The sequence below is a fragment of the Cyanistes caeruleus genome, chromosome 5 (genome assembly GCF_971803275.1).
Source record: "Cyanistes caeruleus chromosome 5, bCyaCae1.hap1.1, whole genome shotgun sequence".
In the NCBI taxonomy this organism is placed as follows: Eukaryota; Metazoa; Chordata; class Aves; order Passeriformes; family Paridae; genus Cyanistes; species Cyanistes caeruleus.
This window is the reverse complement of record NC_141705.1, coordinates 44,240,820-44,266,958: the sequence shown is the minus strand read 5'-3', so window position 1 is coordinate 44,266,958 and position 26,139 is coordinate 44,240,820. Positions and strand designations below refer to the sequence as shown.

General features: G+C 45.6%; 3 protein-coding genes and 1 long non-coding RNA gene across 5 annotated transcripts in view; 3 read left to right on the top strand and 1 right to left on the bottom strand.

Annotated features, from left to right (window-relative positions):
- LEPROTL1 (leptin receptor overlapping transcript like 1) overlaps window positions 1-2,667 on the top strand; it is a 5,815-nt gene extending 3,148 nt beyond the window's left edge. The window contains exon 4 of the mRNA XM_086891551.1: window positions 168-2,667. Within this exon, the coding sequence (XP_086747677.1) occupies window positions 168-284 (117 nt within the window). The 3' untranslated portion in view covers window positions 285-2,667. The remainder of the gene's footprint in view (window positions 1-167) is intronic.
- Window positions 2,664-18,223, top strand: SRP72 (signal recognition particle 72). The gene is made up of 19 exons (XM_086891544.1): window positions 2,664-4,205; window positions 5,211-5,331; window positions 7,097-7,220; window positions 8,023-8,166; window positions 8,988-9,099; window positions 10,152-10,183; window positions 10,759-10,883; window positions 10,976-11,033; window positions 11,212-11,343; window positions 11,735-11,863; window positions 12,359-12,431; window positions 13,004-13,068; window positions 14,056-14,151; window positions 14,612-14,715; window positions 15,540-15,617; window positions 16,231-16,368; window positions 16,648-16,685; window positions 16,991-17,150; window positions 17,967-18,223. The coding sequence occupies exons 1-19, from the start codon at window positions 3,629-3,631 to the stop codon at window positions 18,139-18,141; spliced, it is 2,481 nt and encodes an 826-aa protein (XP_086747670.1). The 5' UTR covers window positions 2,664-3,628; the 3' UTR covers window positions 18,142-18,223.
- LOC147653072 (uncharacterized) lies at window positions 16,109-20,357 on the bottom strand. The gene is made up of 2 exons (XR_015287561.1): window positions 19,673-20,357; window positions 16,109-19,074 (listed from the first exon to the last, which is right to left on the bottom strand). It is a non-coding gene; the product is annotated as an uncharacterized LOC147653072 (long non-coding RNA).
- ARL9 (ARF like GTPase 9) lies at window positions 20,241-26,129 on the top strand. Of its 2 annotated transcripts, none has more exons than XM_086891549.1 (4): window positions 20,241-20,454; window positions 20,876-21,044; window positions 23,710-23,885; window positions 24,947-26,129. In XM_086891549.1, the coding sequence occupies exons 1-4, from the start codon at window positions 20,305-20,307 to the stop codon at window positions 25,124-25,126; spliced, it is 675 nt and encodes a 224-aa protein (XP_086747675.1). In that variant the 5' UTR covers window positions 20,241-20,304; the 3' UTR covers window positions 25,127-26,129. The 2 variants fall into 2 exon arrangements, with proteins under 2 accessions (XP_086747675.1, XP_086747676.1); XM_086891550.1 differs by lacking the exon at window positions 20,241-20,454 and adding an exon at window positions 22,081-22,155 and having other exon boundaries at window positions 20,617-21,044.
- Window positions 26,130-26,139: the final 10 nt, after the last annotated feature.

Here is a 26,139-nt window from a genome sequence, read left to right as displayed (position 1 = left end):
CCACAAATAACAAGATACTGCCTCTTGCATCGTGGACACGTTACTGAACTTTGTATGTAATGGGACTTTGTAAATGAACTTTGTAGAATGGGACGAAAAGATGTTACCTTTTGTTTTGTTAAGAGTTCAGCTTCAGACATGTCTAACTGAATTCCCCCTGTTCACAGATTTACTGGGGCGCATGTGCACTCGTCCTTACCGGCAATACAGTCATCTTTGCCACAATCCTAGGATTTTTCTTGGTCTTTGGCAGCAATGATGACTTCAGCTGGCAGCAGTGGTGAAAAGAAGAACTATCCACAGGCATCTTGTCATGCAGTGGCCATCCATACAAATGAGAGAATGGGCAATAAAGAGAAGTAGCGTAGCAAGCCTCTTGAGTATTCTAGATGCTCCTTTTGACGTTGTTCGTTCTGAGTGTACTACTGTTGCTGACAGGGTTTCTACGTTTTTATGAAGTGGAGAGATGATTGGTTTCATTTTTACCTATGATATGTTTTTAGGTGCTCTCTTGGTTTAAAAATTGTCATCTTTCTGTCCAATATTTTATGTGAAGCTTTAAACCAGGAACAACATTTAAACATAGTTTCAAAGATTAAAAGTTGGGGAGTTTTGGTGGGGTTTTTCTTTGTTGGTGGGGTTGTTTTTGTTTTTTAAGTTAAGCATTAATACTATGTTTCAATTTTTTTTTTTAATATCAGGATTAAATTATACACAAGCTAAATGGATGTATGAGATTGTCCACCACCATTGCCAATTGCCAGATCAATAGATTGTTACTATATTTTAGCAGAGGCAAGGTGGGTTGGAGAGTACTGGTTGCAGATTTTATTCTGCCCATACCTCAGACTGGGTGATGAATGTTGATAGCCTTCATTTCAGAAGAAGGCTGAGGAGCAGGTAGAGTTATCTGGGAGAAAAAGTCCTAAATTTTAACATCACTGGGTCTGTTACTTGCTTTGTTACCGATTCTGTGGATGTGACATTCAAATACTCTGTAAATGTATTGATGCTGATATACAAAACTGAAGTGTATTGTAGGGAAAGAGAAAATGCTGTTTAAATTCCATTTTTAAAAAAAGTATCTTTTGAACTGTTTCTATTTATAAGTATTGTATGGTTTTGGACTTTTATGTCAACTTTTTACCACAAAGATGGTAAAATGTTAATTTGTGGAACTACTGGTCTGTGTTAATTTGAAGCATATACAAAGCTATTTCCTCCTCCCCCTTTTTAATTTATTTTATACATAGCATATATATAAAAATATATAATAAAACAGCTTTTAAAATGTAGATTAAAACTTTGTGTTAACTTACCTAAGAATGAGTTTCTCCCCCTCTTTTTTTTTTTTTTTTGTTTTTTTCCCCCTCAATGCAGCTGAGGCACAACTTTTTTGGAAGTCACTGGCTGAACTAATTTCACTGACTGTTTTTAAGTTCTTATGCACTATTGGTTAATAAGATTTACTGTTATGTCTGTAACTGTAGCTTGTGTTCTGTAAGATTGCACATGTAGCTTCAAGTATTTAAGACAAGTTTTCTGCATACCTCTCAATTGTCCGGATTTTTCATTTGAAGAAGTCTACCCTCAGACATTCCATCACAACACAGTTGATGAGTACCACTTGATCAGGTTTGCCTGTACCACGTGCAGTGATGACCTTGACCAAACTTACTTCTAAACTGCATTTTTTAATTCTTTAGAAATAAGTCTATGAAACTTAACCATGCATAATTGAAAGCTGAAAACTGCTTAGGCTTTGCTCAACCATATGAAAAGGCACAGAACTGCAGGTCTTGGCTGTAGTATTTGTGCGTGGATGCAAACAAAGTATAAAGTTTGCATATATATATATATATATATATATATATATATATATATCTGTTCATAAATGAATATGAATATATACGAAGTCTGATAGTAATGGTGTGTGTTCCAGGAACTGGTACTAGCAGGTGGAGGCAGCTGAGGTGTAGGTACCTCCACTGGGACCTCCACACTCTGCTTTGTTCATGTCCTGTGTGTGGAACAGAGGAACTAGCCAGTGCCAAGGCTCCAATGCAGCAGCCAGTCTAGAGCAGACAATTTCACGCATAAGCAAGTGCTGTCTGCGATGGTGGTGCTTGGAGCTGCACAAGGGCTGTAGGATCACGCATTTCTTTCCCTTTTTTGGCAAGATTTCTGTGCCTATACCCCCAGTATAATGGAGGCTTCAGAAAATCTTCCAAACCAGTGGCTAAAGTTGCAATCTTCTGCAGTCCTTACGAAGGAGGAATGCCTAGGAGTTGTACAAATATGAGTCTGTTACCTATTACTTCTTCATGGTCAGGAACAGTTTTCTCCTTCGTTCCTGAAGCCACGTGATGCTACTCTCTGGATCACTGGTCGTGGAGCTGACTGTGTATGCATTGGTGGTGCATTTTTGGTTTGTTAACTGCATTTCAGCACTCCCTCCTTGCTTGCACACCAAGTACATGCAGTATTGCTCTGATTCATGAGCGGGACACTGGAGAGGTATGATCCTTCCATATAATATGCACTGAGATTGTGTTACCATCCTTCTAGAGGGAAAAACTTCGAGTGTTACAAATTTTAAATAGCAATCTTGAGTTCTGTATGTTTAATCAAAAATACTCTAATAAAAAGAGTATTTTGTTTAAAGTATGAATTGTTATTTTTCCTTTCTTTAATGTGGTTGTTACTTCTGTGGAAGAGATGACACCAGATTGCTCGTTAGTCCTTCATTTGTGTTTTTTACCTGGGACTGCTTTATAAAGAGAGGCTCCAGTGTCCAAGCTGCACTGAGCTGACTTGGTTGGTCATATCTCACATTGCAGTTTTTGATTCAGTTTCTGTTTGAAAGCCAAATCCTGGTATGTTGGTGTTTTACAAAGTGATGGCCACCTTAACCCTCTGATGTATTTATAACGTAACAATTTTTATTTTAAAAAAACACACAGCCTGTGATAGTTGTAATCATGACATTTCTGAAATTTGAAAACTGATGACTGATGCCAGTCTTTTAGCAGAAGAAAGTAGTGGGAGTTGGTGGAAAATCCTTTTAAGGTGATCAATCACGCTTTCCTCTCCACAAATACTCACTTTGGTCAAAACATTGGAAGAGGAGTGGAGTTATGTGGCAGTAACTAAGGTGCTACATCTGCAGAGCCTTTTCATGAAAGCAAATTAAATCAGTAGAATCATTGACTATACTGAGCTGGAGGAGACCCATCACGATGACAGTCCAGCTCCAGTCCCTGTGCAGGACCATCCCCAGAATCACACCCTGTGCCTGAGAGCATTGTCCAAAAGCTTCTTGAACTCTGTCAGGCTGGTGCTGTGACCCCTTCCCTGGGGAGCCTGTTCCAGTGCCCGACCACCCCCTGGATATAGAACCTTTTCCTGATACATAGGCTAGAGCTTCCCTAACTTCCCTCCATCCTGTTTCCTTGAGTCCTGCCACTTGTCACCAGAGTGAAGAGGTCGGAACTTGCCCCTCCTCTCCTTCTCATGAGGATGTTGAAGACCACAGTGAGGTCTCCCTCTCTCCTCCAGGCTGAACAAACCAAGTGGCCTCCAAGGCTCCTCACACGGTTTCCTCTCAAGGCCTTTCACCGTTCTTTGGATGCTCTCCAACAGCTCAATGCCTTTTTTGCATTGTGGCACTCAGAACTGCCCCCAGCACTGGAGGAGAGGCTGCCCCAGTGCAGAGCAGGGCGGGACAATCCCCTCCCTTCCCTGGTTGATGTCCCCAGGACAGGGTTGGCCCTCCTGGCTGCCGGGGCACAATGACTCACATTCAATTGCCATCGACCAGGACCCCCAGGTGCCTTTCTGCAGCGCTGCTCTCCAGCCTCTCGTTCCCCAGTGCATACAGAGCACCAGGGCTGCCCAGTGCAGAAGCCGCAGTGGTCCCGGTTACCCCTGGCCCGCAGCGCTGCCCTCAGGAGCACGAAGCCGCAGGCACCGAGACAAAGGCAGCGCCCCGGCCCGGCCCGGCTGCGCGCTCTGCGGGGCTGCCGGAAGAGCACGAGCTCGGCACTTCCGCTTCCGGCGCGGCGCCGCCCCCGCGACGTGTGTCTGGTGCCGGTGCAAGATGGCGGCGGCCGCGGGGGCGGCGGCGGCGGCGGGGCTGTGGAGCGAGGTGAACCGCTGCGGCCAGAACGGCGACTTCGCCCGCGCGCTCAAGTCCGTCAATAAGAGTGAGTGCGGCGGCAGTGCCCCCGCCCCGCGGGTCTGTGGTCTCCGCCCGGGCGCGTTGGCCTTGCGGTGTGGCGGGGAGCGGCTGATGTCCGTCCGTCCGTAGGTTTCGTGCCGGGAGCAGGGCTGGGGACAGAGGCTCCGGGGATCTCACTGTGTTGGGGTAGAGGGAAGAGGGACAGCCAGGCTCCGCTGCTGTACCACGACCACCGGGCGCTTGTGTTGCATCACAGATCCCTTGCTGTGGGTCAAGCCTTCGGAGTTGCCTGTGGGTTTTCCTTCCGTTTTGATCATGGGAGGAAGGAGGGATTTTCCCCCGGGAACTGGACGAGTGGTGCTGTGCATAAGGACTTACTGGCTTGGGAGCAGTAACTTGCTCGAAACGAAGAGCTCACGTTGAGATGTGTTGTTTTGGCATCCAAAACGGGATTGCAGCATAAGGCACGTTGTGGTTAAAAGTTTTGTCTTTGCTGCTGGTAGGCAGTAGGGATTCATCTCCTATCCTGAAAAAGCAGGTATCCATAAAAAAAATCAAATAGCAAAACCTACGCCTCTCTTGTAGTTTTCCCTCACTGTCATCCGCTGGCAGAAAGTTTTTGCATGTAAAGTGACTCCCTGATAAGAGCCACACTGTTCTTCTCTCCCAGCTGTTATCCTTCCTGAGTATGCTTTACGTGGCACTGGGGCCTTGGCACAGTGTTCTGTGCCTGGAAGTGAAATGCCAAGGAAAGGTTTGCCCATGTGTGTACCTGCCAGCCCCTTTGGTGCAGCTCTCTTCCAGACATGTTAGCACAGTGCATGCTTCTGGTAAGATCAGGATTTATGCTGCGTTCTTTTATCGTGCTGGGGTTTGCTTCATGATCTGAGCCAAAGCAAGCCATGCCAGGATGCTTTAAGTTGATGTGACCACTCTCTCAGATGGGTTTTTGCAGCTCTAATAATAAGAGTCTCTTACAAAGCCTGAGTGTGTTTGAGTTGAATCGTGTTGAAACTGGTTTCTCCTCCAGTACTGCAGATCAACAAAGATGACGTGACCGCACTTCAGTGTAAAGTAGTGTGTCTTATCCAGAATGGGAACTTTAAGGAAGCCCTTGGTATAATCAATACCCACACTAAAGTGTTAACCAGGTGAGTTGTGTCTTGCTGTGCTCTACAAAATATGAAACTCCTGAGTCCTTGAGAAACTGCTGCAGCTTCAGTGGAAGGGACTAATAAGGCAGCAAAATAAAGAGCAGGATATGCTCAGAGACATTGGGGCTGGTCTTCTCAGTGACACACCTATTTATGGGAGGGGGTGAGACAGGATCTGGTTGAGTTTGAGGCAGTCTAACATCTTGCTTGTACTTGTTGAAGGGATTGTCCCTAACTGAGTTTTCAGCCACCTCAACATGCTGATTGTCCTTGTAGATGTGGCTGGGCAGCATGGCTGGTACAATGGAAGGGGACAGATCTCTCCGGGAGGGAAGTGAGAAGGGAGAAGCCTTTGTTGGCTGCAAGCTGTTGGCTTTGCTTGGCTGTCTCACCGTACAGCTCTTTGGGGTCCTTTGCTTTGCCAGCCTGAAGGAACTATCTCAGCTTTTGGGGTGGTGCAAGCCCTTTGTACATCCTCTCAAAACCAGGACCTTGGAGACAAATTGAGAACAAGTCAAGCTTCCCTTTTGTGTTCGTAAGATTCTAATTTTGTTCCTTATAAGGATGCTCTTTGTGCAATGACAGAGATGAAAAGTGCTACCCAGGAACTGTCTGGCAGCAAAATGTTTGTATTTCAGATACTGTTGTTATTAAGGAACTTCCCAAAAAGGTGTGTTGAAATTATCAGTGTGATGAAACATATCTTTGTTTTTGTTCGTATCTGAGTAACATGTACTTACCCTCTTCACCAATTCCTTCTTTCCTGGGACAAAAGGGGTTTAATTCAAGTTTTTTAGCTTATTATTTTATTATATGCTAAGGAGGAGGAATTTATTTTTTTTTTGTATCCAACTGGTTTCAGGGTTCTTCCTAGAACTTCTTTCCGCTCATTCTACTGCATGTCTATGTCCTGCAGAGCAAGTAAAGTGATGGCTCTTGGTCTGTCTTGAAGTTTTCCTATCCTGCACTGAGGCTGCTTTGTTTTAGTTCTAAATGCCATTAATTTTCGAACTTCCTTAATACTCAGTTGAATCGAGATCATTTTAAATAGGCAAAGTAAAGCTGATAATAAGTGCTCCCAGGCATGAACTAAAGGAATTGCTGATTAATTTTCCTTTGGCTTAAGTGGTAACTCGGGGTAGGTGGAACATAGCATTCAAGGCTCTGCTTCTCTGAGAATGCTTCCCTGCTGGTGTGAGCTTGAAGCCAGTTTTAGCAAACCCCTTTGCTGCAGTAATGCTGCAATGCTATTTCAAAATAGGTTATTGTTACCTTTGTCTTGGTATCGGCCTGTAAGTGAGGCTGTGAGACTGTGTTTTTTTCTCTCTCCGTGAGCTGATTGTCTTTTTTACAATTATTGCTGAAACAATATTTCATTTCAATGTAATGCCTTCTCCTTAAGAAAACATCACGGGATGAAGTTTGCTATTGTTTTACCCTTCAAGCATTTGGTTAGCATAATTAGTAGGCTGCCTGGAGCACAGAGGATTTGGAATACAAGTCCTGTATGTATATGGAAATGCTATTAAAAAGGAGCCTTTTTTCTTGGATGAAGTTTTGATATGCTTTCTCTTTTGAACACCAGTAGATAGAAGATACTTTCAGTGATCAACAGATACATAATTCAGTAATCTGGGATCATTTGTGTTTGGATTTTTGGTTCTGTAGCAGTCTGTGGCTAATTAGGGCTGGTTATATGTGAGTGAATGCTGTTGAGGGAAAACTCTAGAGCAAGCTGTTAGCCTTTCTCTTGTCCTTGCAGCGACGTTATTGCCTTTGAGAAGGCCTACTGTGAATACAGGTTGAACCGTATTGAAAGTGCTCTCAAGACCATTCAGAGTGCCAGTCAGCAGACAGACAAACTGAAGGAGCTTTACGGACAAGTGGTAATTACAAACTTTCTTGCTGGTGGGAGTTTCATATGGTGCATGCCTTGTCCCTCCTCTAATGCGGGGCAAGTATGGGGACAGAATTTCCTTCTCTGGCTTGAAGGTAAGGACAGGTATGGTTCCAACTGCTCGAACTTTCGTAGAGCTTCAGTTGCCTAGTTCTGGTGACAGAGTCATCAAATTATTCCCACAGAACCAAAGCAATACATTTGTGACTTCTGCTCCCTTCCTGGGTCTGGCCTGGTATTAGCCATCTGGTTGAGGAAGGAAGAGATTTGTTGGGATTTGTTTGTGGTTCAGCCATCTGTTTACATTAGATACCTGTTCAGGAATGGTTTGTGGGACCCGACATCTGAGGCGTTAAAAGCGATGCAGAAAAGAAGTTATGCTTTTTCCTCTAATTTTTTTCCTGGTTGATCAGAACAGTTTTGTGAAGAATTGGCTATCTTCTCTCAGCTGCATGAAAGACCATTCATTTAATTTCTTTCTTAGAGAGGCGATCTAATTTGGAAGAAGGCTGTTTGAGGACAAAACTGAGTAAACTGCTGCTTTTAAAGAAGCTGTTTTAGGAGTAAGAGCTGTGTCATTTTTGTGCAGGTATCTGGTGTCATTGCTTGAGTCCTTGCAAGTGTAGTCTATATAGTTTGCCCTTATAGGTAGATGCAAATGTTAGTAATGTTCAGCTTAAAACATATGATGCTCTGCTGCCCCCAGTCCATGGGGAGGGAGGAAGGAGGCTGTAGTTACCAGCATGCACAGAAAAATACTGTTCTGAGGGCTAATCCCTTTCCTTTCTCAGTTGTACAGACTGGAGCGTTACGACGATTGTCTGGCTGCATACAGGGATCTCATCCGCAACTCCCAGGATGAGTATGAGGAGGAGAGAAAAACCAACCTCTCTGCTGTTGTGGCAGCACAAAGCACGTGGGAGAAGGTGGTGCCAGTAAGTGAGTATGTGTGTCTATGGGTGTGAGAGCCAAGGAATAAAGGATACATATTATATTAGAATTGTAGATACTGAACAGGACAGAAGTGTGTTTCTGTCACAAAAAGACTTGTGAGTGTGTTGAATGAAGATCACCAAATGGTTTTCCCTATATGGAGGAATAAATGCTGTTATTATTAATGAATTATACTTTACCTTTGATCTCTAGAAACCTTGTACTATTAGATGGCACAGCAGAGCAGGAAGTAGTTCTTTCTGAACCTGCATTAGCAGAACACCTATGGTGACTAGCACTTTTCTCTCTTATTACCCTCTTACCCATGGTTAAAGCTAGTTGCTCTTACCACCCAGCCATGCTTTGGAATATTTTTGTTAATGAACAGGGAAGATTGTAATGTTCAAATCTGTTTAGAAATCCTTGTCCTTGAAGGTGTACACAGCATTCTCAGGTTTCTGTTCAGTGCTGTGGATCTACTTTCCAATAATTCTCAAGAGCAGCAGCTCTTACTTGCCCTCTTGGACAAGCCTGAGTAGTACCCAGGTTCAGGCTGGAGTTTCCTTGCTGCCTTGCCAGCTGCTTCTGACTTTGTGCAGTGTGAGGGAAGATTCTTTGTGCTGCAACTTACCTGCCCTGTATGTGCCCTGTTAAATTTGCTTCTTAAATTTATTTTTCAAGGATTAGTTTGAATATACAGGAAAACTCTGGTTTGTATCTGTTGCCTGTTAAATCTGTACAGATCAGTTAGTGTTCATGCAATATTTGTTTTATATTTGTTTATATGTTTATATTCATGTTTTATATTTGTTTTTCATGCTAGGAGGATTTAGGCCTTCGAGAAGCTACCTACGAGCTGTGTTATAACAGTGCATGTGCACTGATTGGGCAAGGAAAGCTGAATGAAGCAATGAAAAAACTACAGAAAGCAGAAGGTAAAAGCCTGGTGAAGTGAGAGGGAAGCTTTGTGTGGTAGAAGTAGTTATTTGCTCTCTGTAGACACAAATCAGAAGAAAAGAGGTTTTGAAAATTTAAAAACTGACCAGCAGCAGGATTTGTTGCGAAGCTGGTGTTTTCCTCTGCAAGTCTTTTCCAGAGCCATGCAGCATGTACCATCTCCTGGCTCTCTTACAGCCCCCTGAATTGTATTAAACAACTTTGTGCATTTTTTTGAAGCAGGAAGTAGATGTGACTGTAATCTCATAAGCATGAGATGTCTCATCTGTTCTAATTCCTGATTTTGTTAGTATCTGTATGCATTTAAATACATGCTGTAAAAATTCAAAATGCTTCATGGTATGAATTAGTACAAGCCAGTAAATGAGCTTCTTAGCAAAGAGGATTTTTTTTTTCTGTGGGGTGAAAGGAGGATTTTGTGTGTTTAAAAAAAGCCTGGGGAGAGAACTAGGAAGGACTAGTTTCTGTCTGATCTAATTGCTCTTGCAGATAAATAGGTCAGTTCTGTCCCAGTTTTGATGAAGAATAACAACTGTCCCATACAACTGATAAGCATGTGTAATTCAAGCCTATATCCTTTGATAGTAGTCCCTTGGAGAGCAAACAAGTGATGTTCTATTGAAGGATGAGAAAGTGAAGAAGTGACTAGTATGGGTATTGAAAATTAATGGAATTGCTGCCCCATAAAGGGTGATGTAAACTGAATATCGCAGGCTTGCTGCGCTTAACTCACAAGACTGGTGAGCAGTTTCAGCTGAGTGATCCATGTGGAAAAGATCAGGAGCTAGGTCTAAGGAAGCTTAGACCTGAGCATGTATCTTCTGTGCCTCTGATAGTCCTTCTGCATCGTGTAGTCTGCTCTCTCATGCTTAGTCCCATCCATCATCAGACTGGTAGTCTGCTGAGCCCTTGTGGTGCTGCAGAAATTTCAGGCATACATGAAAAAGTTCTGTGTTCCCCCATGCTTCTTATCTGTTTTTTCCCCCTCAAGCCTGCTAAACTGTGTTTTTCAATTTGTTCTTCCTTGTAGAGCTGTGCCGCCAGTCACTGTCAGAAGACTCTGTAAGTTCCTGGTGTTGTTCTGGGGAGTGTTTGTTTTGCAGCAGTGGGAGTAAGGGTGCAGTCACAAAGTGCAGAGAGCCAGAGGAGAACCAGGGCTGCTCTGCTGGTACCAGCTTGTGAGGCTGGGGCAGCCATCATGGCTGCTGCAGGAGGGCAGCTGACACTGCAGGCTGTTTGCTGCTGTGCTCCTTGCATAGTTGCCTCTTCTGGTGTAGGTAGAAGAGTACAGGTTGTCCAAAACCTCCCTGTGACCTACCCATGCTAGGGATGAACATGGTGAGTGAGTGGTGGCAAACAGGGAATTTGTAACCAGTCATTGCAGAGGGGCAGATTGAATGTACAACTTAAGGTAATCTTCAGATTCTCGCTGGGGTAGTGAAACTTTCTTTTCTCCCAGTTTAACTTGGATATGCTTCTGTTTGTGCTGTGGCTACAGCCTTCACCTGTGGTAGCTGGGGTACTTTTCCCCTAATACTGTCCAGGAATCCTGACAGACATTTGCCAGCAGAATGCTGAAGCCAGTGGAAGAGAGGTGAGATATCAGCTTTTTACTTTTTGCTTTGATTTTCCTTCAGGATGTGACAGAGGAAGACATTGAGGCTGAACTGGCTATTATTCATGGTCAGATGGCTTATATCATGCAACTGCAGGGCCGTACAGAGGATGCTCTACAGCTCTACAATCAAATAATCAAGTTGAAGTAAGAGTTTTTTTTTTTAAAAATGCTCAGCCTTCCATCTGTGAGAGACTGTTGTTCAGTAACAGTATGCCTTCTGCTTTTCTTATCTGCAGGCCAACAGATGTAGGACTTCTTGCTGTCATTGCAAATAATATCATCACAATTAATAAGGTATGGAATTACTTTGCTGCTTTATTGTGGTTATCCAGTTTGCTTCTCTGCTTCTGTGGAGAGAAGGGGGATAATCAGTAAAGATATTTTCTTAAACAGTAGTTAAATTGCAGATGCAGGGACCTTTTCTGCTTCAAGGAATGTAGTGAAATCTTCTCATGATGTGCAATTTCTCCAGGACCAAAATGTCTTTGATTCAAAGAAAAAGGTAAAGCTGACCAATGCAGAAGGCGTTGAGCATAAACTCTCCAAGAAGCAGCTCCAGGCGATTGAATTCAACAAAGCTTTGCTTGCAATGTACACTAACCAGGTAGGGAAAACTGGTCTGCAGTAAGTAGCTACGATTAAATCTGCAGGAGTTGGACGGGGCAAAAATGGAGATGCAGCTGTTCTATGTCAGAAGATGAGACTGTTTAGTTTAGGCACATAAGTGAGCAGAAAAATGAAGTCATCCCTAAAAGCACAACTACCTGTTTAGTGACTTGGGTATTGCTGCAGGGAGGATGGTGTGGAGATTACTGAAAGACAAAAGAGATGTCAAAGTTCTTAGATGTATCTGAAGTGCCACTAAAAGGACTTCTTGGTTCTGTGTACTCATTTCAGGAGTGTCATGACTGCTATCTCCTTTTAGATACTGCTGCTTTCTTAGCCTTGTGTAAGAGTGCTTGCAGAAAAAAATGTGTTCTCTCTTTCCACTGCAGGCAGATCAGTGCCGCAAGCTGTCAGCAAGCCTGCAGTCCCAGAGCCCTGAGCACCTGCTCCCTGTGCTTATCCAGGCAGCCCAGCTGTGTCGTGAGAAGCAGCATGCAAAGGCTGTAGGGCTTCTGCAGGTAGGTTAAGAGAAAGTTGGCGAAGTGCCATTTAAACTTGTGCTTTGCTTGTTCTCCTGTGCTGTTTTCCTTTAGTTTATTTTGTCTGGTTTAAATTTTCAGGTGTATCTGACCCCTTATTTTGGTTTGGTTTAATGCTGCTGGAAAGCCTTCACACCCAGTTGAACAATTCTGCTTTTAAAGGGAAATAGTTCCCTTACACCTCTGATTTTTGAGCTTAGGAAGCTCTAGTAGACTTCTAGGGTAAGCAGTAGGCTTTGCTGCTCTACTTACAAGCAGTTTGCAACACCCTTGTTTGGAGGGAGTGAGTAGCCTGGGACAGAAATCTGAAAGGGCATACTTGGGGTCCTTCTCTGCTGTGTGCTGAAGCCTCCCTGTACTGGAAAGCTTCCTTTGGCTCTTGCCAGCTTGCTGTGACTGAGTGTGACATAATTCACCAAAGCAGCAGCCTGGTGTCCGCATAGAAATTGAATTGTTGTTTCTTCTGACTCTCAGGACTTTGCAGACCAGCACCCTGCCAATGCAGCTGAGATCAAGCTGACGATGGCCCAGCTAAAAATTGCTCAAGGTATCTAGTGTCCTCCTTTGTTGGGAAGTGTCTGCACATGACAATGGTACAAGGGGTTCTGAGAAAACCAGACTTCAGGGCACTCTTTGCTACAGTCACTGTTGTGACAGGCGTGTAGAGCAGAGATACTTTCAGTCAGGTAATACATATATTTAACTATGGCAGGATAATGCAGATAGCTTAATGTCTGGATACACAGGCTCCACAGATTGCTGGCAGAAGTGCCCACAGTATCTGTGAATAATAGGTCTGAATCTCTTCTGGGACAGGATAATTTTGGGAGCAGTGTGAGGCTCTGTAATGGTACCGTTCTTGTATGCAGTCAGGCAGCACAGACTTGAGCCTGAAGAGGACTCCCTGGTAGCCAAAGCTTGCTCCTGAACCCTTGCAGTATGTGGCAGGAGCAGAAGGGTCCATTGTGTGGAGGCCTGTCCTTAATTCTTGTAATGGGGAAGATGTTGTGAGAAGGAGAGTTGTTCTGCCCCCATTGTTTACCTTTGGCTCAAAGTTCACTGGTGGGATCAGGTGTTGTGATGCCATTCAGAGTGTGGTTTTCTTTGTCTTTCTTCTAGGCAGTGTCACCAAAGCCTGCATGATTCTGAGGAGCATAGAAGAACTGCAGCACAAGCCTGGTATGGTAAGCAAAACTGTCTGAACTGTGTAAGGTTTTTCCCTTGTAGGAGAGCTTTGCACTCCTTTTTGCCTCTTCCGCATGGTTTCCACTTGACTTGAGTGTCTGCAGGGATTCTGAGCCCATCTTCCTTGTCTTGGACAAAGGTGGTATTATAACTTGCTTCAGCTAGCCTGAATGTAGCCACAGAAGTACTCTGCCCGTCAGAGGGATGGTCTCTGCCTATGTTCCCACTTCCTGGTAATCTCTCAGTCCTGCATGTTGCCTGGATTTACTTGCATAACATGACTGGAGCAACTACTGGTTGCTGGTATGTACTGCTGGGACATTTTAGAAGCAGCTTTAAGTCAGCAGGCCTTAGGGGGAAAATGCTGTGTTCCATCCCTGCAGCATCATCCTGGTCTGCATGCTTATCCGCACTTGTTATTCAGAAAAGCTTGATGGCCTTGTAAATGCTCACATGTTCAGCATAAGCATCTTGAACAGGGGCTGTTAGTTGTGGATCTGTTACAATTTTAAGTGTGAACGATCAAAATAATTTATAGGGGCAGTTAACAATAACAGCTCCTTGTCCTGGGTCACCTCTACTTGTGACTGGGATGTCAGCAAATGTATGCTATCCTTATCATCTCTTCAGTGCTGTTTTCTTTTTTCATAGCTCTTGGGATAGAGAATGGGGGATTAAAAAGGGTTTTCTAATGAAACTGAGTCCTCTGATAAGCAAATAAAGTGCCAGGACAGGAAGGTTCCTTCTGTGAATGCAATCCTACACTTGTACCGTAGGAAAACGATGATGGGGATGTTCCTTTGGGAGAGACTAGGGTAGGAAGATCTGGCCTGGGTATCCTGCCTGTTAGCACAGGTGATTTTTAGGGATAGAGCAGAAAGCTTACAGACTCTGCTTTTGGGAAATCTCATCACTTAACTGCTGAGACTCTGGCTATAGACAATTTGCGTGAAGATCTGCTATATACTGCTCTTGAATGTTTGCAGGTGTCTGCATTGGTGACAATGTACAGTCATGAAGAGGATATCGACAGTGCAATTGAAGTCTTCACACAGGCTATCCAGTGGTATCAGCAGTACCAGGCAAGTCAGACCAGAGGAGCTAACGTGCAAGAATCTGTCCTGGATTTTCTGGCTAGTCCAATTCAGCTTTTCCTGTTGATGCGTAGCCCCAGCAGTTATCCAGTTGGGGGTTTGGAGACAAGTGAGCTCCTGTTATGTGAACATTTATCAATAATATGTCATTTTGGATGTGTTACAAACAGAGAGCATCAGCTCCTGTCAGTTTAGGAGAGTGGCATCAATGGATGCCTAAATGTAGTAATCAGGACTTCTCCCCAATGGAGAAACATGGTGGAGCAGCAAGCTGCCTCATCCCATTCAGTTCTGCCTCACTTCCCAGAGCACAAAGGTGGTCTGCTTTCTGCATGACAGGTTGTTAACTCAGTTCTTCTTGACCAAGCCCCAGGGGCATTAAAGCAACCTTGAGGTGGGATCCATGCTGTGATAATAAGGAACTAATCATGGCTGCTGTGTCTTTCAGCCAAAGTCTCCTGTCCATTTGTCACTGATAAGGGAAGCTGCCAACTTCAAACTAAAGCATGGCAGGAAGAAGGAAGCAATCAGCGACTTGGAGGAGCTCTGGAAGTGAGTTGGGTGGTGGCTGAGCAAGCAGGTCTATGGATGCTAAATCTGAACCACAGTGCCTGTACAAATTACAGGCCACATAGCTCCTCAGGCTGCCTGAGAAAGTAGCCTGGGAAAAATATGAGAAGGAATTAAAACAATTCTCAGGGACACTAAACAGCCTTGCAGGTGTTGTTTTGCATCTTTGTTTTCCTTGCAGGAGGAAGTCAGGGGGGTGATGAGCCCCCCTGACCAATGATGGTGATGTAGCACTTTGTTAACCAATAGGAGTTTCTTTTCTGTACCTTCCACGTACCAGTCTATAAAACAGGCCTGAAGTAATAAACCAGAGAATTCTTGTGTTGAAACTCCCTTGAGAGTTTATGTTGTTCTTTATAGCCGTTCCCAATCGGAACGACATCGGTCTACACCCAAAGTCCTCTGCAAGCTGTCTGGTAGCAGGCAACTTCTGACAATTTTGACTGACTAGTAGCTGTCCTTTAGAGCTGCTTTTGCACAGGGGCTTCAGTGCAAAGCTGTGTTTTGGAAGAAGGGGATATAATTAATTTGATCTGTAGTTGATGTTCACTTGAAAATCTGGTAGACTTGTCCCAGAAGCCTCTTATGTGCAGTGAATATTGCTTTGAGGACTGGAATGCAGTTTTTTCTAGTGCTTGATAAACATGGATTTCTAGGTTTTAGTTTCTGTTGTGCATTTAATGGGATCTTTTATTGGGGGGAGTGTTAACTTGCCTTTGCTACTGGGTTTTACCAGTCTTTGGGATGAGTAACGTTGATAACTTGGTCCTTTTCTGTTTTGTTTTGGTTTTTTTTCCTCTACAAAGGCAAAACCCAAAAGATGTGCATACTCTGGCACAGCTCATCTCTGCGTATTCCCTGGTTGACCCTGAAAAAGCTAAAGTGTATCCTTTTAATGGTGGGGAAAGAGGTGCTTGGGTATTGCTTCCTTGGATTTTCAGCTGTGTGAGGACTTCAGACTCACCTAAAGAAAGGCAAGGAACCTCTCTGGAACAGCTACATATCCAGGCCAAGTCTGGAGCTGCATTATTTCTCTGATCTGATTCAGTACAGTAGTATCTCAGGACCCTTTTATATTTGGCCTCCTTCTCTTTGAGAATTAATAAGACAAGGTGGAACCAAAAATAAGAGCACCTCCATATTTTCTGTCAGAATCTTAAACCTGTGGTAGTAATGCAGGACTGATAAAATACAGCTAAGCTCTCGCTTACCCAAAATCTGGTTCATATACTGCTTTTGTCACCTGAGCTGCTTTCACAGGAAATTGTTTCCTGTGTCCTCATATAAAAGAGGGGAAACGGGGCAGATAGTGATTATGCAGCTCATCCCAACTTGTGTAAGAAGCTAGTGAAAGAAATGGAAATAGCCCCATAGGCCTGTCTGGTGTCTGCATTGCTAACAGACAGAGTTTATTGAAGCTGAGGTTGCCTCTTGCTGTCTGGAAGAAAATGGGTGTTCATGCTTGCTGGTTTGCATCCCTGAACTCTTCCCCTGCAGTCTTAGCAAACACTTGCCTTCCTCAGACACCATGTCACTGAAAGTAGATGTTGATGCGCTGGAGAACTCCCATGGAGCAACCTATGTTCGGAAGAAAGCTGGGAAGCTCACTGGAGACAACCAGCAGAAGGAGCAAGGGTAAAGCAGGCTACTATATTTTTTATTTCATTTTATTGCTATAGCTCTGATGCATCCTTCTTTGGGGTGGTTCAAGAACCACACCTGATGTGGTGAAGGCATTGCTGTAGAAGGCAGGCTGGTGGAAAGGGAGCCTGTTGGTTAACTACAAGGAGCTTTATGTAGCAGCAGACTAAGTTCTTAGACAGATGGGAATGGTTTAGCTTCTTCCAGAGCTAGTTTTTAGTTGACTTGTCTGCTCTGTCTCTGCTATGTCACAGTGTCTTGCTTTCCTTTCAGACAAGGTGAAGTGAAGAAAAAGAAGAAAAAAAAGAAGGGTAAGTTTTATTTCCTAGCTGTTGACATAGCACAGCTCCAGAGAGCTCTCCAGACTCTTTCTTCAAATAGGAAGAAATAGCTCTAGGAGCTAGAGCCCTTTGCTAGGACTGGGTCTCTGGGAACCTGGGTCTTCATGATAGCTTGGTTGGGGAAATTTTCCTCAGAAGTGAGAGCAGCACCCTGATGGGATGATGTAGTTGCTGGTCTCTTTGCTCTGCCTGGCTGCTGACATCCCTTGCATGTCCCCTGGTGATGCATCTAGTACTGACCCCAATCTCATTTCCTGGCTCTGGATATTCTGCAGGAAAGCTGCCAAAGAACTACGACCCCAAGGTGACTCCCGACCCTGAGCGATGGCTTCCAATGCGAGAGCGGTCCTACTACCGTGGACGGAAGAAGGGCAAGAAGAAGGACCAGGTTGGCAAGGGGACTCAGGGTTCAACCACAACTGGCTCCTCTGAACTGTAAGTACCCATTTTGCAAGGATTGATGTGGGAATTCTCTCCTGGGCAGCTGGGAGGGCTGTGTTTGTGCTGCTCTGCTGCAGCTCTGTCACCACACTGACTGCAGGTAGCATGAGTGACATTGTACTTTTCTGCTTGAACCTGCTACCAGCTGCTCTCCCTGGAGATCCATGTAGGTTCCTGAAAACCAGTGTGATAGGATAGGCATGCTTGAAGGTGCCAAGGTGCAAATGAAATTCTCAGTCTTTTAGTGCGCTTTTCTTTTGGCAATGAGATGAATTTTGCATGCTTTCTCTTGAGCAATTTGCTTTCAAGTTGTTTGGCAGCTGCAGAACCATTAGCCATGATTTGAGAAAACACTGTACTTCCTTCTAAGTTGACACTGATTATTTGAGCTGAAATCAAGAATTACCATTATGTATGAAGCCTGACAGCAAGATGGTATCTTACTAGTGTCTGAGAGGAAGGATGCTGGATTTGCACTGCCTTGGAATGGGACCTGGAAGGCTTCTTGTCTGTTGCATGAGCTGTCAACATGTCGGTTCAAAAGTTAGCCTTGCTTTCATGGTCAGGGACTTACACCATCTATTGAACATCAGTTAGAATGTGATTGCTGCCCTTTGAGATATGTTCCCATCCTCCGCCAGCTCCTTCTGTGTGTTGAAGCCTATTTAAGATCTCCTTGCATGAGTGTCTTCTCATACATAATGCTAATGGGGTGGCTGCTGTTTTTCACTGTCAGCTTCCTGTGTTAGTATCACATCTTGCAGGTGGTTGTGAACCCACACGGTGTCATTTTCTCTTGTCTTCCTGCAGGGATGCCAGTAGAACTGCCAGCAGCCCACCTACCTCCCCTCGGCCCGGCAGCGGGGCAGCAGTATCGGCTACAAGTAACGTCATCCCTCCCAGGCACCAAAAACCCGCCGGTGCTCCAGCCACCAAGAAGAAACAGCAGCAGAAAAAGAAGAAAGGGTCTAAAGGAGGGTGGTAAAAACCAGGATATGTAACCTCCCTCCTTCAATACATGATACTGGTTGCAGAATAAAGGTCAAAAGCAAGTGCTGGTGAAAGACTCTTGGCATCTGGATCTCTGTCTCACCTGTCAGTGGTCTGGGGGGAGATGGGCTGGTATAGATGCTGTGATGTGTCTGCTCACCAAGTTCCCTTCCTCACATTTGCCCTCACTATGACTTGGGCTGTTGTCATCAAAGTCAAACATTGCCCCTAAGAAGAAATCTGTTTCTGTGTTGCCAGACATTTAAAAGACATGGGATAATCAAGAATTTCTTGAAGTGTAGTTTCATGCTCCTCTTGCATATGTCAGTTTAGGCCTTTAGCAGATTTATCTATGCATGATGCAAGCACTGTCTTTTATGTCAGTCAGTCATTGACCACCAAAAAGGCACAAAGCATCTTAGAAAACAACATCTGGGCTTTATAATACAGGATAAGATAAGCTGAAGGGGGATAACAGGACTGTTAGGAGAAAGCATGATGAAGTGTATGGCAGCAGTTCAGTGTCCCATTTTCTGCAAGCCAGCTGCCTTATTCTAGAGGGCTTGGCAAACAAAGGTGAATGGAATGTGTGTGGTTGTCTCAAGTGCACTTCCTCCTCCTCTGGCCTTGACCCTATGTTTCTACAAGTCTTAGGTGCTTGGTTTATGAAAATAAAGAGTGGTACAGCAGTAGGTCAGCTTAAGCTCAGTAACTCTGGAGGGGGACCCAGAACAAGAAAAATCTCCAAGAAATTATACCTGCATACGTCTTGCCCATGCCTTTTGGCCCAATGGTTATTTTTGGTCAGGATCTTTAATGCCTTGCTGAGGTGTTCCTCTGTGTCCCTGCAGGAAGGCTGTTGATGGTTCTTGTGAAGTTGCAGCTTTTTGCTGATGGTTGTCTTCTTATCTTCTGGTGCACCTGCTCGCTGTCAGAGTGAGGATAAATACATTTATCAAGAGTTAAATTCTCTTGAGTTAGAAGAGTTAGGATAAATACATTTATCAACAATGAAAACAACAGCGTGTTTTCAATAGTCTCCTGTATTAAAGACAAAACACTGCAATATACCAGCTACTAGGAAAATTACCAAAAAACAATTTCAGCTATGGAGGTCCAAGTTTGTGGTTGGCAGCCTGAGGCTTCGACTCCAGCTATTTGTCCTGAGCAAGTTAAGTTAAGCAAACAGCATACTAAATCATACAGAATTATAACTATGTATCTCATTCTGCTGAAAACTTATTTATGCTGAGCTACTCTCTCAACATGTCTTGAAGCTTCTGGTTTGATCTGAATGTAGCCAAAACACTTTTCCAGACAGGGACTGTCAGTGGGTAGAAATGGCACCTTGGAGACTGTTGTCAGATGTCAGCCCAAAAGGCAAAGGCTTTGTCTCTGAAAGAGTTTAAAGCAAAGGCCTTAAAAGGCAGGGACCAAAGGCCATGTTACTGGGCATAAGAAAGAAAACAAACAACTGAGTCTCCAGGGAGTAAAAATCTACTATGCAGAATCCATGTTTTTTTTACCTTGTCTGTACAGTGGGAGTATTTGGGAAGGGAGCTTAAAGTGTGTTGTCTGAGAGAGACAAATGAACAGAGCATAGAAAAAGTTGTATGAATGGCTGGCAGGCACTTGCTGGCAACTGAGTGCTGAACAGAGTGTTGTTTTAAATTATTTCCCTGGGCAATGTGTCTCTGCTAGAGGCAATATCTAGTGACTGCAGGAGAGAGAACACTGTCCTGCAGCAATCCCGTGTTTGGAGTGGAGATACTGTAGGAGAACGCAGCTCTGTTCTTCAGGCGTATTCTCTGGTCAAACCTAGCGCAAGCTCTGGCCTGAGGGAAAAGCTGACTCGTGACACTGCTGGAGCCCTGTGCCGGGTATCTGGACGGTGTCCGGACTGCTGTGCCTGAGCTGGGAACAAATCCCGCGGGGGTGGGAGAGGGGGAGGGCAGCAGATGTGCGGAAACCGTGGCCTCCCCTCACCAGCGAGCAGCCGCCCGTGGCAGGGCTCGCTGTGCGTTTCCTTGCGGCTCGCGTGTTCCCAGTCTGGCTCTGGGAGCCCGGCTGGCGGCGGGAGCCGCGCTCGGGGCTGCGGGGGGCGCTCTCCGTGCGCGGGGCGGGTGCGCGGTGCCCGCTGCCCGCGGCCGGAGCGGCGATGGGCTCCCGCCTGCGGGCCGCCGCGCTCTGCGGGACGGCGCTGGCCCTGGCGGGCGGCACGCTCGTAGCGCTCCGGGCCTGGGCCCGCCTGCGGAGCCGCCTAGCGCTGCCCGCCAGCTCCGCGGCCTCCGCTGCCGCCGGCGATCAGGTACCGGGGCCGGGTCGGGGCGGAGGGCGAGGCCGCGGGGTCGGGGAATCACCCTCGGGGCCGCCCCGGGCCTCTCGGCCGGGCAGCGCCGCCCCGCCCGCCTCGGCCCACCGCGACCTCGGCCCCGGCGCTCCCCGGCAGCCCCCTGGGCCGCGGCGGGGCGGGGGCCGGGCCGGGGCCGCTGTCGCCGCTTTCCTGGCCCGCGGTGCCCCGGGCCGGCTGGTGTCCCAGGGATCCCCCATCGCTGCGGCCCTGCGCTTGTGCCGCAGGAGCCCCGCGGGCGTCTTCAGCTTCTTCACCGCGAAGGGGCTTTTGCTGTGCCCTCCAGGCCCCTTGTTCAGCCTCCTTCTTTCCCCCAGCCCTGCTAAGCTTCGCTCTTGCCCCGGCTGCCCGGGTAAATGTGCTGCCCCTCGCTTTGCAGGGTAAAGGACGCGGTAAGCAGATCCTGGTGCTGGGCCTGGATGGGGCTGGGAAGACTAGTGTTCTCCATTCCCTGGCAACTAACCGCGTCAAGCGCAGCGTGGCTCCCACCGAGGGCTTCAATGCCGTCTGCATCAACACCGAAGAGTCCCAGATGGAGTTTCTGGAGAGTGAGTGAACCGGTTTTAGTATTGAACATAAAATAATTTCCGGTCTTGTGCCCTAGGGATCAGGCATGTATTTTAAAAGCTCAGTCTCCCCACATGCCTGCTTCGATAATGTGAAGTTGTAATTATTTTCTCCTTGGGGATTCTGCTTTCCTACCCAGCCTCTTTGAAGGGGAAGACACGATGGTGTTAGGGACCAGTTTTCATTCAGCCCTGACATCCTGGGAATTCTGCTCCTAGAGAGAAATGGGTAATAAACCTGATTGGGTAAAACCAGCAGAGGTTTCCCCAATAAGCCCTGTGTTGTGGTCCACAGCTGTTGTATTGCTTCTTGGTGCTCATGCCTGGCAAAGGGCTAGAGCTACGGAGGAATAAATAATACGTGAAAGAAGAGAGGGGGAAGAGAAAAACATTGTACTCTTTCTGTTCAAAAGCCTCATAAGTGGTATTTTCTAGTCTTTAACAGTCTTTTGAATGTCTGTGCCTGCAGAGAGTATCTCCTGTGATGTCTTTGGTGCATCACAGCTGTGATGGGGTGCAGGTAGCTGATGGGAAAGGTGGAGGCCCTGGGGTCAGGTCACTCCCTGGTACAGAGAATCTGACATCCCAGCCTCATCAATGCCTGCCTTCTGCAGAGGCAGGAGCTGTTCATTGCTTCCTGCTGTTTCTGCACTGTGCTGTACCAGTGCTCGACTGGCTCAGTTGGCAGCTAGTCCATAGATGCCTTTGTACCTTGAGCAGGTCTAAAAGGAGTTGTGCTGTTCCCAGGTAAGTTTTTGGGGTGTGGGGATGAGGCTGCTTAGGCAGAGTTTCATCCCCAGTCTTATTACCATAGGAGTCTCTGCAGTGCCCTGGGGAAATCATCTTTAGAGGGTTGTTGTAGTCTGTACCCCTCAACTGGTAGGTAAGAAGGTGTCTCCTACTGGGATGTGCTTTTGTCTGAGCCCAGAGAAACCCACAGTGTCTGGTCTGGGCCCAGCACTGCGCACACCACAGCAGAACCTGTTGTTTCTGAGTCATCCTTCCCTCTCTGGTCCAGGTTGGTAGTGACTGAGATGTGATGGCTGCGATCTGACCCATGGGAAATGCAATGTCTCAGGCCAGTTTCAGCCAGGTAAATCCGTGCATGGATCTCTAATCTGGTTACTTATCCAGTCTGTACCATCGCCTAGTCCAGGGGTTAGCAGCCTATGCTGTGATCACATGGCACAAGGTGATCAGCAAACAGCAGGGGTTTTATTTTGCTGGCTTAGACAGGTGGGAAACTGTTCTTTTTCTTTGTACCAGCGTACAGATAACTGGGTGGTAGCTTGTCCTCTGCAGGGGGTAGGAGCTCCTGGCTTCTGCTGAGTTCCTACAAGTTTGTGGGGGGAAAAATGTTCTCTGTGAGGATGCTGACCCCTGGGTTATGCTATGCATGAATACACTTAACAAAGGGAGCAGTGCTGAACCCCTGCAGTATCACAGTACAGAACTGGGCTTCTGCCCTAACATTACATATCAGTCACAGCCCTTTGGCTCCTTTCCACGGTGGCAGACTTGCAGTTCTACCTTCAGGTACACTGGACCACTTGAAGAGGCAGGCATGCTGTAGTGGGAAACGTTACTTCCCTTTCTGTATTCTTGAAACTGCTGAACCCTTTTGACTTAAGTGAAAGCAAAATTGCTTTGACACAAAACAGTCAAAGAAGGCAATAAAAGATGGCTGTATAGTCAGACAATTTTGAAAAGGGCTCCTGTGTAAGGCAGGAGACAGTGATAGGGAACCCCAGATATATTGCTTTGAAAACTTGCTGCTTTTGATAGACTTGCACATGCCTTTTGAGCACCTCAGTACTTTTTGAGTGAGTGGTCCTGCAGTGTGCTTGGAGAAGACCTAGAGACCTGAAAACAGATCTGAAATACTTGGTATACTGATACTTATTCCTTCTGCTATTAAACTCATCAAACTACTGAATTCTTTGTCCCCAGATGGGAACTTGCTGTCTATGGTTTCACCAGAGAATTATTTTAAGACCTAGTTTTGAAGGTGAACAGCTTTCCTCTGTATCCAGCAGAGAAGAGCTCATGGAGAAATGTGTGCTGTGCAAAGATTACTTACTCCAAAGGGCTGCCTGAAGAGTCTGCTGGGACTTAATTTCTCTCTCTTTCTTAAGCATCTCTGGTTAAACTGTGGGAGTTTTGAGCTAGTTCTTAGTGTCATACAAATACAAATACAGTGAGAGCCCTCCACACCTCAGAGCTAAATTTCTCCTCTGGAAATTGTAGACCTACTTTGTCTTAAAAGAGATGAGCATTTGGAGATAGGTTATGTGTGGACATTTGGTGTTTATGGACACTGAACCGTTTTCTGCTCTCCTTACTTGCTTGAGAGCAAGAACCAACAAGGCAGAAAGCAACTGTAAAGAAACTGAACCCAGAATCCTCTCAAAAGAAGAGCTTAAAATGAAAAGAATTTCCCACACACAGAGCATACACATATGCCTTCATGGGACCTGACTGGGGAAAATAAAGCTGTTTTCAGTCTCATGTGCAGTAGCTCAAGTACTTTAAGGTTTTGGTAATCCAAATACCTTGGGGTTGTGGCCCAGGGCCTGCTGTCTGCACCTCTGGGAGCAGTGCTGCTTGGATTACTTGGTGAATCCTGTGCTGCTGTCTTCTCTTCCAGTCGGGGGCAGTGAATCCCTGCGTTCATACTGGAAGATGTACTTGCCCAAAGTGCTGTTGCTGGTCTATGTCGTGGACTCGGCTGATCATGCCCGACTGCCTGTGGCGAAACAGCTGCTTCATCAGCTAATCCAGAACAACTCCACCCTGCCTGTGGTAGTTCTGGCCAACAAGCAGGTAAGAGTTCTCTGCTGCTGGCACAGCTTGGGCTGGCAGCAGCTTAGGAAATAGCAACAAAGCCTTCCAAAAGAAGCTTCATGCCTTTAAGGAGGGCACAAGGCTGTGAGTCTTTCTGACACACCTGTTGACCACAAAACAAAATAATCTGAGGTTGTTTTGGATCTGCAAGATGCAGGTTCTGTGCTTGGTGAAGATGCAATCAGAGCTGTGGGTGGAAACTGCTGTACAGTTGCAAGGTTTGGGAGCTTTAAGGGAGACCACAGTTAGATGTGAAGTTAGGTTTCTGTTCTGAGTATCTGCCTCAAAGTACCGCTTCACCCAGCAGCAGCTAAAAAGTGAAACACTGTTGTTTGCCTTCAGACTGTCTGGTTGGCTGCTCCTAAGGCTGTTTCTGAAACCCGAAAGAGCAGCTTTCCTCACAAGGCAGTACTTCCTCCTAAGATCTTTGTAAAAGTCTCAATGAAAAGAATTGAGCCCCTAGTACAATCAGATGACAGAATAGCCCAAGGGTTTGGATCACAGATTCTGTTTTATCCAGGTTGCCTGCTCAGTTTACTCTACATTGTTACCTCCTAAATTTCTAGTAACTGAGGCCCGTTACTAATAGTCATTTATGTTACTCTTGAATACAAGTGCAGGCTTGGGCTTCATCAGACTCAAATGCATCAGAAACGCTGGTGGCTGAGAAGATAGACAGGGTATGACTGTTGTAGATTTTCCCTATTCTTGTTACCCTTTCCTGGACACTGGGGGTCTTGGGCCAGCAGTGCTTTTGTCTGTCTTGTGCAGGTGGTCTCACATAGTTATCAGAAACTGTGGAATCAGTGTAGAAATAGAAACAACTGTACCCATATTTCTTCAGGAAAAAATTAGGTTACAGATTAACTCTTTTCCCCAAGGCATTTTAGGACTTTGGAAGTGTCGTCATAGAAGGAACATAAGAATGGTGCCCCAGAGCCTTTGAGACTCTCCCTCCATGGACAACAGCAGTGGCTCAAAGTAGTAATGGTGCCACCACCTCTTGCAACTAACAGAATTGTTTTATTTTTGTATAACAGGACCTTGAAGGTGCATATTGCATCACTGATATTCACGATGCTCTGGCTCTGTCTGATATTGGGGACGAGAGGAAGATGTTCTTGATTGGTACCCATGTGGCAGAAGATGGCTCTGAGATCTCTTCCAGCATGAAGGATGCCAAGGATCTGATAGGGCAGCTGGTTTTGGAAACACAGTGACAACTCTTTTCTTACAATGTGGTGTTTGCAGCTGAGGGGGAGCAGGTGTTAGTATATGGTCAGTCTGCCGTGTGGCAGCTGAAATGTACAGATATGCTTTCCCGGTGGGTGTGGAATTCCTCTGAAAGTGATATCTAGTTGGTAAGAAAATCTTAATTTACAGTGGTTTGAAAATACATTTGAGAAATAGTCTATTTTTAGTGTATTTGTAGGAGAAAAATAGTCTGTCTCTCAGGCAGCAGATTTAAGGGAAAATTTAGCTTAAATAGGCTAGATAGCTTCATGTCAGGTAGGAATCAAGCACTGACATCCATGGAAGAAAGTTGCATCCAGTGAATTTAACATGGCTTTATGTCTCAGGTTAAAGCGAAATATGTTTACTTCACAGATTTTACAGAACCCTTTTAACAGTGGTGTTCTGTTAAAAATGAGACCTCACTTCCTGACAGTGTCAGAAATATAAAGTGCTGCAACTAGTATTTTTGACAGTTACAATTCTTGTTGCTGTGTTGGACCCAGTTGTTACGGGAGTGGCAAATCGGTAATCTCTGGAAATTGGGTTGATTACTGCTTTTTTAGTGGGTAAGAACAAGAAAATGAGAGCAGTAATTTATTGTTTCTTTGCCTACAGGCAAAAACCCAAAATGGTGTAATTTGAGGTAGTGACTGGATGCTTTTAAGTTAAATTGGCAGCAAAGGTGGGAGACTCGCCCATCGGGTTGAGCAGCTTATTTAAGCTTAGTCCGAGATGTCCTCGAGCAAGCAGTCTTACTTGTGAAAACCCTGTTGTTTCTTGACAGTGGTTTCTGTTAGCACAGCATGTGAGGAAGGTGACAAGCTGCTGAGGAGTGTCACTCTCCCAGTGTCCTCCTGCTTATACTCAAAGGACACGACCCAGGAGCAGTCCTGTAAAGGACCTGTTTTGCACCTACATCTATTGTACAAGGCTTGTATAGTTTTGTCCTTTGTAACAGATGCATAAAGCAGAAGATTCCACCCTAAACCACCGTCCC